We start from the raw sequence: 17,511 nt of genomic DNA on the forward strand, positions 1-17,511 counted from the left end.
TTCATGTGAACCCACAGGAATGACACCAGTGCTGGGGAATTTAAGATCAATTATGCAAGAAGAGCATTTCTACGAAATACCAATAAAGGTATTTGGGAGGGATCATCTGAAACCCTGAATGAGCGTCAGCTGATGTGTGGTCAAATACGCAACAGTGATTCTCAGAAGGAGGCAATTTTGACATCCCAGGGGACAATTAGCAGTGTCTAAAAACAAACCTTAATCATTATAACTGGCAATGTCACCTGGTGAGAAAAGGCCAGGGATGCTGCTAAACATTCCAAAATGCACAGGACAGGCCTCAACAACTAACAATTAACCAGTTCACAATGCAAGAGTGTTAAGGTCGAGAAACCCTGATAGACATGAAGGCTGAGTATTTAGTGGTAGAAAGAAGAGAAGTTCTCATCCAGCTCTCTTGTGTTAGGATGAACCTGAGACTCAGACAAAAGTCTATGTGGACAGCTCAGCAGAATTAGCAAATAACCCTATACATCCTTCTAATGCGACAATAAAACTTGTTTTATATGTGGAGGATGGCAGGCTATCATTTCCCTGACAGTCTATTTGTATAGTTAAACAGAGATTAGAACTAATATCATAGGTTCTATGCATGGGTTGTTGGATTCAGTAGTAGAGGGTAGTAGAGGGCGGTATTGCCTTTTTTATACATGTAGATATTATAAATCATTCATTCACTTAAACATATAGTACACAAATATTTATTTTAGGCTTTTTATTGTGCTGATGCAAGTAATACAACAATCAGCAAAGATGACCCTTGCCCTCAAAAGTTTGCAATCTGCTGGGAGAGATGGGCAACAGCAAATTCAATGCCGCGCAATCAATGTTGTGTTGGGAGAGCCTATGGGAGCATAGAGGAGGGGCATCCAGCCTGGCCTTGGTAGCCAGGGAAAGTGTTTTCAGAGGGAATGAGGTCTGAGCTGAGCTCTGGAGGGAGAGTAGAAGTTAGAAACTCTAAAACTGAGCCCCTAGTGCAGTGTACTCCATTTGCTAAGCACAACTAGCACGTTGGAAACCCAGTTAATGCTCTAAGCCTGAATCAGACAGCATTTGCACTGGCTCTTGGTTCCTCCTGGGCCCATGCATCATGTTTTACACAGAAATAGTTAATAACTGTCATGTGACTACATTCAGATTTTTAACACCTGGTGTATCAGGACACTCAACTCTGAGCTTCAGGGGTGTGTGTGTATGGGTAGAAAAATAAGTCAGCCTTTCTCAGCTAGTGTAAACAGCTCTTTGCAGGAAACTGCTCTCAGCAGGAAGCCACTTTCTCATCACTTTAGCAAAGCTAGATTGTAACTAATTTTTTTTTGTATTTTTATTGGAATATAGTTGATTTACAATGTTGTGTTAGTTTCAGGTGTACAGCAAAGTGAATCAGTTACACATATACATATATCCAATCTATTTTTTAGATTCTTTTCCCATATAGGTCATTACAGATTTTTGAGTTCCCTGTGCTATACAGTAGGTCCTTATTAGTTATCTATTTTATGTGTAGTAGTATGTATATGTCAATCCCAATCTCCCAATTTATCCCTCCCCAACCCTTTCGCTGCTGGTAACCATAAGTTTGTCTTCTACACCTGTGACTCTATATCACTTTTGTAAATAAGTTCGTTTGCACCGTTTAACTAATTTTTAAATCAGGCACCCCAATTCTCTACCATCTCCGGCCCAAGTACACCTTTCAAATCTTTTAATCACACAATACCTTGCCTAACTCATCGGTTCTTTCCATAGATCAAAGAAGTAGAAATGAAGAATAAGTAATTAACAGATGACCAGATCTCTTCCCTAGCTTCCCCGTCAGTAACCTCCCGAACAGACTGTATGACCAAACTGCATGAACAAGGTAACATCTTAGAGAAAGATCACCAGAAGTCTACAAGCCTGCACACAGTGAGGGATGGTGATGATTCTGACCCCCTATCTCAGTGACTAACTGAGATTACTTCCCTCCTTCCCTTTAAAAGTATCCTGGACGAATCTTCAGAGGTGGTTTTGGGGGGAGGCTGAGTGTACCATCTCCCCAGATTGCCAGCATCCTGATTAAAGGCATCTTTCCTTTCTACCAACATTTGCGAGTGTGTAATTGATTTTGTAAGCAGCAAGCAGCGGGACCCCCACACCCTGCATTTGATAACACTAGCAGGGCTCTGTCCCCATGAAACATCAGGCCTCTACTGCCAAAGCTGGGCAGGGAGGTTACAGGAGAAAGCTACTTTCCTAAGGCACAGCACTCGCCGGCTGGCTTACCCAGCCGTTCTCAGCATCTTTACTTCCTGCAATCCAAGAACTTCCTCACCTTGTTTCCTCAAACACCTGGTGTTATATAATCAGGTGAGCAGACAGAGTGAGCAGGTAAATAATGAAAACCCAGATGCCAAACCTGAGTCAAGTTCAGTATGGAGAATGAACCGTTCTCTCCCCATAACCCGCAGGTAACACTTTCTCTCCCCCTCCTATCTCGAGGGCTTCCTAACCCCTCACTCTTCACTCCCCCAACCTGCTCTAACCACCTTCACTCTCCCTGCAGGTCAGGCAGCTGTGGATAGACTTGTGTACTGTATCAAGTTCCAACAAATCAAATGAATTCAAGCTTCAATTATTTTTTCAGTCTACAAAGGGAAGTACTATGTGATGTGACTCTTTCTCTGCACTTAGAGTTGACAGAGATACATGGTTGGGGGAGAAGGTGTTTTGATTTTTATTTATTTATTTGTAAGTTTTATTAAAGTTCACCTATTACCCACATGCCTCGGGCTCCCTATAGAGAAACAAATATCACAATTGAAGCAGCTGGTTTCCAAGATGCCAAATTCAAATAGATGAAGAGGTAAGGAGGGGAAAAAAATAAAAACATTAAGCTGAAACTTCTTCACTCCCAAGTGCATGGTGCCTTCTACTATACTGCACACATGAAATTGACTCCCAATGTAATTAGACCAGAGCTACAAGGCAAACACACAAAAAAATTCTCAAATTATTCAGACTCCCAGAGCTATTCTTTTGCAATCACTCAAGTAACTGAGAAAAGAGCCAATTTTTTAATATAAATTTGTTATCAGCATCTACACTGTCCAAGCGATTCCAACACCCCATCTGCCCAAGAATATAGTCACTAGCTGAGTTGTGAATCAAAGGCAAGAATCATGCTTCCCACCCACTGTCATAAACTTTTCTTCCATAGGACAATCCCACTGGAACCTGCAGTTTATTCCAACAGTCCTTAAAAGCTGCTGGTCCAATTAGAAGGAGCTGGAGAGTTCCTCGGGTCTGCAGTAGACAAAATACTCCAGTTAGAGTCAATTGTCTTGGCAGCATTATGAATGGCACCTCCACAGAGAGAGAGGTTAACTCTCTGCAGCCCCGAGTTAGAGCAGCCGTAATATCCTCCATCTCACCCCAAAGATCCAGGAATGGCTCTATTGCCTTCCAGGTTGAAAATGAGCCATGGAGACAGAAGAGCATCTTTCACTGAACTCAGAGGAGAAAGAACTAACCACGTTTCAAAAGGGGCACTTACTGGATTTCAGCAATGCTGCCAGAACTTCAGTGGCTGCCCTGGGGAAAGAGAGAGAAAAGTGGAAAAGTCAATGTTCAATGGTCTTTTTGTCAGCCCGTGGATCCCATAGCTGGCCGTCTCATTGCTGCCACCTAACTGCCCCATTATTAACCAGGTAGCAGGCATTCCATTGATTCTACTGCTGACCATTAAAGGGGCACAAATGTAGAAATCACGCTGAGTGAATTGTCTGTCTTGCAAATGGGTCTCAAGAGTCCCTTCCTCTGCTGAAAGGGAGTCCCTTCCTCTTGCCTCCCACCTTCCACCAACTTCCTCATGCTGTGCTCCTTCCAGCCAGAGCTCTGGCAGTCCCTTGATTTATACCTGGAAACCCTGGGGACTCTGGAGAATGGGTTGGGAGGGGGTGAGACTTGGAGGTTGAGTGAGTACAGCAGTGCACTGCAAACTTCTTGAAACACTCACGGCCCTGGGAACACACTAGAAAACATTCACAAATTGGAAAACGAAGCTGGTTCCTTAGGGTAAAAAATGGTTACATTACATTTTCCTTCCAAATTCATTGTTTTCCTCCATGAAGGAATTTGACAGCCTTTGCAGTGAGAGGAGGCATATAGAATGAAAATGCATTTGGCTCAGGTCTTAGTGATCCTTCAGTCTACTCCCTGAGCCTGGGAAGGTCACACAAAGACCCCCTTACAGGGCAGAGGAAAACTTCATGGCACTGAGGACACTGTGGGAGGGAGAATGTGTACTTTTTAAATTAAAGAATAGAAGTATTCTGCACAGTCCTACTAACTTATCCTTAAGGCCTGTTAAACAGTGATATGTCCCCAGCACCCTTCTGAGAACTGCGGAAACAGGCCAAAGAGGCTAGATCACCCTTCCAAGATTATACAGACATGTGAGCAGAACTGGGGCCCCAAACCCAGGAATCTCACTTCTCATCTTTGCTTCCTCCACATCCATTGTTCTCCAGACTCTCTCTCGGTACTTTCTTTGCCCTGGTCTCTGCCCAGTTGATAAGGGACAATTCTCTTTGCAATATATTATTTACTATTGAGCAACAGAGCTGACAGTAAAAAAATAATAATAATAACAAAGGAATGAATAAAAATAAACTAAAACAGAAAGTAGGCACTTGAAACCTTACTGCTTCCCATAACCCACGAGGGAATTCTGCAAAGCAGTGGCCTGAAACTCACTGATGCAAACCCGTGTCTGAGATGACCCCCAGCTCTGTGAGATCCAAACAACCTGCAGTCGTAAAGAAGGCAAGGCTAGTTTTCACCGATAGACTACATCATTTCTCCTTCCCAACCATGATTTCCTCTAATCAACTTTCAGCTTCCTCAGCTATGCTCTTTTGTAACACGACATAGTGCTGTTGCAGGAAGGAGGACCTCTTCCAAGGCCCCAAGAAGGGGACCGCTTCTTGTCTAACACTTGGAAATGAATGTCCAAGGAGACAAAGTTGTCTCTTGCTGTGAGACAACTCATGCAAGTGGTTACCATCATGCCTGGCTAAGGCGGGCAGTTTTGGCCAATGGTTCCCTAACAGTGGGGCAACAGTGGATTTAAGAAAGGGCACTTTGAAGGTGCTGCTGGCAGCCCAAGCCAGTGTGGAAAATCTGTGAGCCATAGTGCAGAGGGCCTGGCTTGGGTTGGGACAAAATGAAAATCAGTACTTTGGGGAAAAGCAGAGTAGCCATATTGAGTTCATCAGAGGAGGTTAGCAGACAAGAAGGAAACCACAGAAGCAGGAAAAGAAAGAATGGGATGTCCCAAGCAAAATACTTAGCCAGGTCCTTAGATCACAGGTCAGGTCTTAGGGCAACTCTGCATTTCCGATTTGCATGGCACATTTGTTTGGGCGAGTTCACCATGGAGGTAGGGCTCTGTTAGATAATAGTTTTATAAGGGATACACTGGTGGTGGGGAAGAACAGGCTGCAGGCAGGTCAGTTAGGAGGATCTGAGGTAACAGGGTCCCCAGCCAAAAGAGTGACGTAGAGGAAGAAGGAAGAGAGAGGGGTTAAAGGGTAGTTTAGAGTCTTGCTACTCAAAGCATGGGTCTCCCACCTGCAGCTTCATATTTCCTGAGAGCCAAACAGAAATGCAGACTCTCAAGCCCCATCTCTGGCCTGCTGAATCAGTACATTTATTCTAGCAGATAATTCATATGCATATTAACCTTTGAGACTAACTGGTTTAGAGGACAGTGTCAATCTGGCTCAGTTACTCTTTGATGTTGCGAGGAAGATTCAAGGTGACTCCCAGATCTCAACCCTCTAGAAGGTAGCTTATAGGATGATAACACAATAAATAAACATGAATCCAAACAGTGACAAGATATAGCAGAAAATACATGGTAAGTGTCACATTAGGCAAAGATGGGAGAGAAGCAAGAAGAACTACAATCCTGCAGTCTGTGGAACAAAACCCACATTCACTGAAAGATAGACAAGATGAAAAGGCAGAGGGCTATGTATCAGATGAAGGAACAAGATAAAACCCCAGAAAAACAACTAAATGAAGTGGAGATAGGCAACCTTCCAGAAAAAGAATTCAGAATCATGATAGTGAAGATGATCCAGGACCTTGGAAAAAGAATGGAGGCAAAGACTGAGAAGATGCAAGAAATGTTTAACAAAGACCTAGAAGAATCAAAGAACAAACAAACAGAGATGAACAATACAATAACTGAAATGAAAAATACACTAGAAAGAATCAATAGCAGAATAACTGAGGTAGAAGAACGGATAAGTGACCTGGAAGACAGAATGGTGGAATTCACTGCCATGGAACAGAATAAAGAAAAAAGAATGAAAAGAAATGAAGACAGCCTAAGAGACCTCTGGCTGTTAATGCAACAACATTCACATTATAGGGGTCCCAGAAGGAGAAGAGAGAGAGAGAAAGGACCCAAGAAAATATTTGAAGAGATTAGAGTCGAAAACTTCCCTAACATTGGAAAGGAAATAGCCACCCAAGTCCAGGAAGCACAGAGAGTCCCATACAGGATAAATCCAAGGAGAAACAGGCTGAGACACATAGTAATCAAATTGGCAAAATTAAAGACAAAGACAAATTATTGAAAGCAGCAAGGGAAAAACAGCAAATAACATACAAGAGAACCCCCATAAGATTAACAGCTGATTTCTCAGCAGAAACTCTACAAGCCAAAAGGGAGTGACATGATATACTTAAAGTGATGAAAGGGAAGAACCTACAACCAAGATTACTCTACCCAGCAAGGATCTCATTCAGATTCGATGGAGAAATCAAAAGCTTTACAGACAAGCAAAAGCTAAGAGAATTCAGCACCACCAAACCAGCTCTACAACAACTGCTAAAGGAACTTTTCTAAGTGGGAAACACAAGAGAAGAAAAGGACCTACAAAAACAAACCCAAAACAATTAAGAAAATGGTCATAGGAACACACATATTGATAATTACCTGAAACGTGAATGGATTAAATGCTCCACTAAAAGACACAGGCTTGGGTTTCCCTGGTGGCGCAGTGGTTGAGAGTCCACCTGCCGATGCAGGGGACACAGGTTCAGGCCCCAGTCTGGGAAGATACCACATGCCGTGGAGCGACTAGGCCCGTGAGCCATGGCGGCTGAGCCTGCACGTCTGGAGCCTGTGCTCCACAACGGGAGAGGCCACAGCAGTGAGAGGCATGCATACTGCAAAAAAAAAAAAAAAAAGACACAGTCTTGCTGAATGGTTACAAAAATAAGACCTATACATGTGGTGTCTAGAAGAGATCCACTTTAGACCGAGGGACACATACAGACTGAAAGTGGGGGGATGGAAAAGATATTCCATGAAAATAGAAATCAAAAGAAAGCTGGAGTAGCAATACTCATATCAGGTAAAAGAGACTTTAAAATAAAGAATGTTACAAGAGACAAGGAAGGACACTACATAATGATCAAGGAACCAATCCAAGAAGAAGATATAACAATTATAAATATATATGCACCCAACATAGGAACACCTCAATTCATAAGGCAACTGCTAAAAGCTATAAAAGAGGAAATTGACAGTAACACAATAATAGTGGGGGACTTTAAGACCTCACTTACACCAATGGACAGATCAGCCAAACAGAAAATTAATAAGGAAACACAAGCTTTAAATGACACAATAGACCAGATAGATTTAATTGATATTTATAGGACATTCCATCCAAAAACAGCAGACTTTACAGACAAGCAAAAGCTAAGAGAATTCAGCACCACCAAACCAGCTCTACAACAACTGTTAAAGGAACTTTTCTAAGTGGGAAACACAAGAGAAGAAAAGGACCTACAAAAACAAACCCAAAACAATTAAGAAAATGGTCATAGGAACACACATATTGATAATTACCTGAAACGTGAATGGATTAAATGCTCCACTAAAAGACACAGGCTTGGGCTTCCCTGGTGGCGCGGAACATTCTCCAGGATAGATCACATCTTGGGTCACGAATCAAGCCTCAGTAAATTTAAGAAAATTGAAATCATATCAAGCATCTTTTCTGACCGAAATGCTATGAGATTAGAAACGAATTACAGGGGAAAAAACATAAAACACACAAACACATGGAGGCTAAACAATATGTTACTAAATACCAAGAGATCACTGAAGAAATCAAAGGAAATCAAACAATACGTAGAGACAAATGACAATGAAAACACGATGATCCAAAACCTATGGGATGCAGCAAAAACAGTTCTAAGAGGGAAGTTTATAGCTATACAAGCCTACCTCAAGAAACAAGAAAAATCTCAAATAAGCAATCCAACCTTACACCAAAAGGAACTAGAGAAAGAAGAACAAACAAAACCCAAAGTTAGCAGAAGGAAAGAAATCATAAAGATCAGAGCAGGAGTAAATGAAATAGAAACAAAGAAAACAATAGCAAAGATCAATAAAACTAAAAGCTGGTTCTTTGAGAAGATAAAAAAAATCGATAAACAATTAGCCAGACTCATCAAGAAAAAGAGGTAGAGGACTCAAATCAATAAAATTAGAAATGAAAAAGGAGAAGTTACAACAGACACTGCAGAAATACAAAGCATCCTAAGAGACTACTACAAGCAACTCTATGCCAATAAAATGGACAACCTGGAAGAAATGGACAAATTCTTAGAGAGGTAAAACCTTTCAAGACTGAACCAGGAAGAAACAGAAAATATGAACAGACCAATCACAAGTAATGAAATTGAAACTGTGATTAAAAATCTTCCAACAAATAAAAGTCCAGGACCAGATGGCTTCACAGGTGAATTCTATTAAACATTTAGAGAAGAGCTAACACCCATCCTTCCCAAACTCTGCCACAAAATTGCAGAGGAAGGAACACTCCCAAACTCATTCTATGAGGCCACCATCACCCTGATACCAAAACCAGACAAAGATACTACAAAAAAAGAAAATTACAGACCAATATCACTGATGAATATACATGCAAAAATCCTCAACAAAATACTAGCAAACAGAATCCAACAACACATTAAAAGGATCACACACCATGATCAAATGGCATTTATCCCAGAGATGCAAGGATTCTTCAATATATGCAAATCAATCAATGTGATACACCTTATTAACAAATTGAAGAATAAAAACCATATGATCATCTCAATAGATGCAGAAAAAGCTTTTGATAAAATTCACCACCCATTTCTGATAAAAACTCTCCAGAGAGTGGGCATGGAGGGAACCTACCTCAACATAATAATAAAGGTCATATACAACAAACCCACAGCAAACATCATTCTTAATGGTGAAAAACTGAAAGCATTTCTTGTAAGATCAGGAACAAGACAAGGATGTCCACTCTCACCACAATTATTCAACATAGTTTTGGAAGTCCTAGCCACGGCAATCATAGAAGGAAATCAAATAAAAAGAATACAAATTGGAAAAGAAGAAGTAAAACCGTCACCATTTGCAGATGACATGATACTATACATAGAGAATCTTAAAGATGCCACCAGAAAACTACTAGAGCTAATCAATGAATTTGGTAAAGCTGCACGATACAAAATTAATGCACAGAAATCTCTTGCATTCCTATACACTAATGATGAAAAATCTGAAAGAGAAATTAAGGGAACATTCCCATTTACCATTGCAACAAAAAGAATAAAAGACCTAGGAATAAACCTACTAGGAGACAAAAGACCTGTATGCAGAAAACTATTAGACATTGATGAAAGAAATTTAAGATGATACCAACAGATGGAGAGATATACCATGTTCTTGGATTGGAATAATCAATATTGTGAAAATGACTATACTACCAAAAGCAATCTACAGATTAAATGCAATCCCTATCAAATTACCAATGGCATTTTTTACAGAACTAGAACAAAAAATTTTTAAATTTGTATGGAGACACAAAAGACCCTGAAGAGCCAAAGCAGTCTTGAGGGAAAAAAACGAAGCTGGAGGAATTAGACTCCCTGACTTCAGACTATACTACAAAGCTACAGTAATCAAGACATTATGGTACTGGCACAAAAACAGAAACATAGATCAACGGAACAAGATAGAAAGCCCAGAGGTAAACCCACGCACCTATGGTCAACTAATCTATGACAAAGGAGGCAAGGATCTACAATAGAGAAAAGACAGTCTCTTCAATAATTGTTGCTGGGAAAACTGGACAGCTACATGTAAAAGAATGAAATTAGAACACTCCCTAACACCATACACAAAAATAAATTCAAAATGGATTAGGGACCTAAATGTAAGACCGGACACTATAAAACTCTTAGAGGAAAACACAGGAAGAACACTCTTTGATATAAATCACAGCAAGATCTTTTTTGATCCACCTCCTAGAGTAATGGAAATAAAAACAAAAATAAACAAATGGGACCTAATGAAACTTCAAAGCTTTCACACAGCAAAGGAAACCATAAACAAGACCAAAAGACAACCCTCAGAATGGGAGAAAATATTTGCAAATGAATCAATGGACAAAGGATTAATCTCCAAAATATACAAACAGCTCATGCAGCTCAATATTAAAAAAACAAACAACCCAATCCAAAAGTGGACAGAAGACCTAAATAGACATTTCTCCAAAGAAGACATACAGATGGCCAAGAAGCACATGAAAAGCTGCTCAACATCACTAATTATTAGAGAAATGCAAATCAAAACTACAATGAGATATCACCTCACACCGGTTAGAGTGGGCATCATCAGAAAATCTACAAACAACAAATGCTGGAGAGGGTGTGGAGAAAGGGAACCCTCTTACACTGTTGGTGGGAATGTAAATTGATACAGCCACTATGGAGAACAGTATGGAGGTTCCTTAAAAAACTAAAAATAGAATTCCCATATGATCCAGCAATCCTACTACTGGGCATATACCCAGAGAAAACCATAATTCCAAAATACACATGCACGCCAATGTTCATTGCAGCACTATTTACAATAGCCAGGACATGGAACCAACCTAAATGCCCATCAACAGACGAATGGATAAAGAAGATGTGGTACATATATACAATGGAATAATGCTCAGCCATAAAAAGGAACGAAATTGGGTCATTATTGAGACGTGGATGGATCTAGAGGCTGTCATACACAGTGAAGTAAATCAGAAGGAGAAAAACAAATATCGCATATTAACGCGTATATGTGGACCCTAGAAAAATGGTACAAATGAACCGGTTTGCAGGGCAGAAATTGAGACACAGATGTAGAGAACAAACGTATGGACACTAAGCGGGGAAAGCGGCAGGGTGGTGGGATGAACTGGGAGATTGGGATTGACATGTATACACTGATGTGTATAAAACTGAAGACTAATTAAGAACCTGCTGTATAAAAAAATAAATTAAATAAAATTCAAACATTAAAAGGAAAATATAGTTGAGCATATGTTAACGGAATAAATTAAAATCAACCAAATATCTCTCACCTAACTACTGTGAAATTCCACAATGAGTCTATTCATATCAACTCTAGGACCCCTTCAAACTGTTCTTTCAGCTGCAACTAGAGTGATCTTCCCAAGAACATCTGATTGAGGCACCCTCACATTGCCACTCCCATGCCCACTTCCACTCTTGGATAAAAATCCAAATCCTAAAACATGGTCTAGGAGACCTACAAAGTGGCTCCTGTCACCTGCTCCAGCCTAACTTCATACCACCCTCTTACTCTCTGTGGTTCTGCCCCTCTGGCTTTTTCCAAGCTTTGGAACATGTTCCCATAACTTGTCCTTTGTCCTTGCTAATGACACAGCCTAAAATGCTCTAGACCTTCCCCTCCTCCTTCACATCCTAACTCAGGTGTCACTTCCTTAGGAAAGACTTCTGTGACCCCTAGCCTAGGTCCAGGCCCTCTGATTGGTGTGTTCATCCTTCACAACCCACCCTTTTTAATTGCTCAATTCAGTTTGTAATTCTTCACTCATTTCATGATTATTTTATTAATGTCTGTCTCCTCTTCCAGTCTGCAAACTCCAGAAAACAGAAAACATTTTGCTTTGCCTTATTCTATCCCCACCATTTAATAGTATTTGAATACAGAACACCATCGAATATTTGCTGAACCTTTTCCAAATATCAGGCCCTGGTATAGGAGCTTTATATACACTGTCCATTCATTCAACAAATATTTACTGAGCACTTACTATGTGCTGGGATAAACTAATAAACCAAAGTTTCTTGCACTCAAAAGGGTTAGGGTGAAAGAAATAGTTAATCAGTATTTTTGAGAAATACATTAAATTAGCATTCTAAAATGTGGTCAGTGCTATGAGGGAAAAAAAAAGAAAAGTAAGAACAAGGTAAAGAGATAAGATGCACAGGGCTGGGTTGCAATTTTGGCTACAGTAGGCTTCATGGAGAAGGGAAACTCTGAGCAAAGGCATGAAGGAGGGAAGAAAGTTGCTATATGAATACCAGAAGGAAGCATGTTCAGACCCTCTAAAATGACAATAGGCCTGACCTGTTCAAAGAAGAGCAAGTTGGCCAGGGCTGCTGGAGCCAAAACAGATGAGAGGAGAGGAGCAGGAGCTGGGGTGAGGAGTAACAGGGAACTATTCACGTAGGGCCTGGTAAGCACTCTAACGGCTTTCCCTTCACTCCAAGTGAGGGATTCACTACAGGATTTTGAGCAATGATCTAACATGTTTTAAGAAGATTTCTCTGACTGCTCTATTTTTCAAAAGAGAAAAGACCTCTAAGGAAGCAAGAGTAGAAACCAGAGACAGACCAGAGTAGAAAGCAGTAGAGAGCTTTGTGGAGCAAACCAAATAGAGCAATGAGTAAAAAATTTTATAGACAATGGTCATGTGGGATTTCTCCCAGGAACGCAGGGTTGGTTGAACATCTGAAAATCAACCAACGTAATAACCCACCATAATAATAAAATAAAGAATAAAAACCAAATTATCATTTTAATAGACACAGAAAAACTGTGATAAAATCGATTATGCTTTCATGATAAAAATACTCAACACACTAGGGATAGAAGATAACTTCCTCCACCTGATAAAGGGATCTACTTAAAACCAATAGTTAACATGATACTTAATGGAGAAAGATGATTGAATGCTTTCCTTCTATGAACAGGAACAAAATAAGGATATCCATTTTCATCACCTCTGTTCAACATTGTACTGGAGGTTCTAACCAGGGCATTTAGGAAGGAGGGAACAAAGGAAGGAATGAAGGAAAGAAGGAAGGAAGGAAGGAAGTAAGGAAGGAAGGAAGGAAGGAAGGAAGGAAGGAAAGAAGGGAGGAAGGAAAGGCATGCAGATTGGAAAAGAGGGAGTAAAACTATCTTATTTATAGACAGTTGAGTCTTATATATAGAAAGTAAATGAATCCACTAAAGAACTATCAGAACTAATAAGTTCTGCAATCAATATTCAAAAATCAATTGTATTCCTGTAAACTAGCAATGAATAGTTCAAAAATGAGATTTAAAATGGCAATCTCACTTATAACGGCAGCAAAAGAATAAAATTCCTGGTAATAAATTTAATAAAAGAAACTCAAGCCTTTTACACTGAAAGCTAGAAAACTCTGTTTTTAAAAAATTAAAGAAAATCTAAATGAATATTAATCACCTAAATGTCAGCAGTCACCTAACTACTGCTATAGCCCCAAAACTGATGCATCCATATTCACTAGAGGTCCCTTCAAACTGTTCTTCAGGGTACAACTAGAGGGATCTTCTCAAGAAGAACATGGATATGTTTTGAATTTGGAGATAACAGGATTTCTTGACGACTTGCTATGAGAAGTAACATTAGCTAACTTATTTCCCATAACAATTCCCATTTTATAGATGAAGGGACTATTCAAGGTAAATTAACCCACCTGAAGTAACATTAGAAAGCAGCAGAGCTGGAACTTCCCCTCAACTCTGTCTGACCCCAACATCTGGCAATTACACCAGCTACCCAGCAGAACCTGGAGCACTGAGCATTGATTTTTGAATATTGATCTTTTACCATGGTCACATTGCAGAACCTGTTTATTAGTTCTGGTAGTTTTTTAGTGGATTCATTGAGACTTTCTATATACAAGATGAAACCATCTATAAATAAGACAGTTTCCAGAAAAAAAGAAGTAGGTAGCCCTAGAATTTAACCCTAGATACTCTCTAGAATTGGCCATGGGATGTGGAGTTGTAGCAGCAGAAACAGAAAGTGGAGGGAAAAGGAGTTATTTAAATAACAGGCGGATAAAGCAGGAGGACCTTTAAAAGGGATAGAACACATTGCCTGCAGATCAGAGGCGCCCAGAATGCCATCTGGTACCATCCCAGCCTCCTGCCTAGCTGGAGAGGGAATAGGAGTATGGGTAAAAGCAGACACACACACACACACACACACACATACACACACACACACAGCCAATTACCAAGGAAAACAGATGACAAATGGATCTTACTAATCACTATTTTTCAGAGACAGAGGAGAAAACTGAAATGGAAACTGAGATGGCTCCTACACAGTGAAAGAAAAGAAAAACCGTGGACATATGGTGCAAAGTTTGAACTAGATTCTGTGCCCAGCATGGAACTTGTCCATTTTATCCTGGGAAAAAAAGAAAAGAAAAAGTACCCCTCCCCCCAACTCTATCCAGATGCTGTCAAAGATATCTTGTGGGAATCATCATCAATTGTGGGAAGTTTTTACTAAAGAAATGGAAACCCAGACCTCAGACTGCTTTGGTTAGTAAAGCTCAGTAGAGAGTGTGACAGAGGGGGGACTACTGTCTGAGCCAGCGAACCAGGAGCACAGCACTGCAGTCAAGGCTGGGAGGACCCAACCCACCTGACTTTTCGTAAGCAGAGTGGAGCTGGTTTTGAAGTACTTCCAAATCCATGGGCAATATCATCAAGACCAAGGACTCAGACAAAAGCTTTTCAATAATAGTAGAGGAATTTAACACCTCACTTATACCAATGGACAGATCATCCAAACAGAAAATAAGTAAGGAAACACAAACTTTAAATGACACAACAGACCAGATGGACTTAATTGATATTTATAGGACATTCTATCGAAAAACAATAAAATACAATTTCTTCTCAAGTGCATATGGAACATTCTCCAGGATAGATCACATCTTGAGTCAAATCAAGCCTCAGTAAATTTAAGAAAATTGAAATGATATCAAGCATCTTTTCTGACCACAATACTATGAGACTAGATATCAATTACAGGGGGAAAAAAAGGCAAAAAATACAAACACATGAAGGCTGAACAAATATGCTACTAAACAACCAATAGATCACTGAAGAAATCAAAGAGGAAAGCAAAAAATACCTAGAAACAAATGACAATGAAAACATGATGACCCAAAACCTACGGGATGCAGCAAAACCAGTTCTAAGAGGGAAGTTTATAGCAATACCATCCTACCTTAAGAAACAAGAAAAATCTCAAATAAACAACCTAACCTTACACCTAAAGCAATTAGAGAAAGAATAAGAAAAAAACCCCAGTGTTCACAGAAGGAAAGAAATCATAAAAATCAGATCAGAAATAAATGAAAAAGAAATGAAGGAAACAATAGCAAAAATCAATAAAACTAAAAGCTGGTTCTTTGAGAAGATAAACAAAATTGATAAACCATTAGCCAGACTCATCAAGAAAAAATGGGAGAAGACTCATATCAACAGAATTAGAAGCAAAGAAAGAGAAGACACGGCAGAAATACAAAGGATCATTTGAGACTACTACAAGCAACTACATGCCAATAAAATGGACAACCTGGAACAAATGGACAAATTCTTAGAAAAGTACAACCTTCCAAGACTAAACCAGGAAGAAACAGAAAATATGAACAGATCAATCACAAACACTGAAATTGAAACTGTGATTAAAAATCTTCCAACAAACAAAAGCCCAGAACCAGACGGTTTCACAGGAGAATTCTATCAAACATTTAGAGAAAAGCTAATACCTATCCTTCTCAAACTCTTCCAAAATATAGCAGAGGGAGGAACACTCCCGAAATCATTCTACAAGGACACCATCACCCTAATACCAACACCAGACAAAGATGTCACAAAAAAAGAAAATTACAGGCCAATATCACTGATGATCACTGATGAATATACATGCAAAAATCCTCAACAAAATACTAGCAAACAGAATCCAACAGCACATTAAAAGGATCATATACCATGAGCAAGAGGCTTTATCCCAGGAATGCAAGGATTCTTCAATATACACAAATCAATCAATGTGATACACTATATTAACAAATTGAAGGATAAAAACCATGTGAATATCTCAATAGATGCAGAGAAAGCTTTTGACAAAATTCAACACTGATTTCTGATAAAAACTCTCCAGAAAGTGGGCATAGAGGGAATCTACCTCAACATAATAAAAGCCATATATGACAAACCCACAGCCAACTGAGAATGATTTCTCAATGGTGAAAAACTGAAAGCATTTCCTCTAAGACCAGGAACAAGACAAGTGTGCCTACTATTATTCAACATAGTTTTGGAAGTTTAAGCCATGGCAATCAGAGAAGAAAAAGAAATAAAAGGAATCCAAACTGGAAAAGAAGAAGTAACACTGTCACTGTTTGCAGATGACATGATACTATACTAGAAAATCCTAAAGATGCCACCAGAAAACTATAAGAGCTAATCAATGAATTTGGTAAAGTAGCAGGATACAAAATTAATGCACATAAATCTCTTGCATTCCTATAATGACAATGAAAACTCAGAAAGAGAAATTAAGGAAACACTCCCATTTACCATTGAAACAAAAAGGATTAAATACCTAGGAATAAACCTACCTAAGTAAGGACGAAAAAAACCTGTATGCAGAAAACTATAAGACACTGATGAAAGAAATCAAAGATGATAAAACCATATGGAATTCCTGTCTTGAATTGGAACAATCAACATTGTGAAAATGACTATACTACCCAAAGCAATCTACAGATTCAATGCAATCCCTATCAAATTACGAACAGTGAGAGAGATATTGGTAAGATGGCGGAGGAGTAAGACGTGGAGATCACCTTCCTCCCCACAAATGCATCAGAAATATATCTACATGTGGAACAACTCCTCCAGAACACCTACTGAACGCTGGCAGAAGACCTCAGACTTCCCAAAGGCAAGAAACTCCCCACGCACCTGGGTAGGGCAAAAGAAAAAAGAAAAACAGAGACAAAAGAATAGGGATGGGACCAGCAATTCTGTGAGGGAGCTGTGAAGGAGGAAAAGTTTCCACACACTAGAAGCCCCTTCACTGGCGGAGATGGTGCGGGGGTTGTTTCGGAGCCACAGAGGAGACCACAGCAATAGGAGTTCAGAGGGCAAAGCAGAGAGATTCCTGCACAGAGGAGACCTGCCGACCAGCACTCCCCAGCATGAGAGGCTTCTCTCCTCAACTGTTGTGGTGGGTGGGGCCTGGGAGCTGAGGCTTAGGGTTCGGAGGTCAG

General features: G+C 39.9%; 1 protein-coding gene across 1 annotated transcript in view; it reads right to left on the reverse strand.

Moving 5' to 3' along the window:
• The window catches only part of AGBL1 (ATP/GTP binding protein like 1), a gene marked incomplete at its 5' end in the record, with an annotated part of 671,581 nt that overhangs the window by 592,132 nt on the left and 61,938 nt on the right, over nucleotides 1–17,511 (reverse strand). Inside the window, 1 exon segment of the mRNA XM_032621686.1 lies at nucleotides 3,557–3,594. Within this exon segment, the coding sequence (XP_032477577.1) occupies nucleotides 3,557–3,594 (38 nt within the window).

Source organism: Phocoena sinus, chromosome 2, assembly GCF_008692025.1.
Source record: "Phocoena sinus isolate mPhoSin1 chromosome 2, mPhoSin1.pri, whole genome shotgun sequence".
Taxonomy (NCBI): Eukaryota; Metazoa; Chordata; class Mammalia; order Artiodactyla; family Phocoenidae; genus Phocoena; species Phocoena sinus.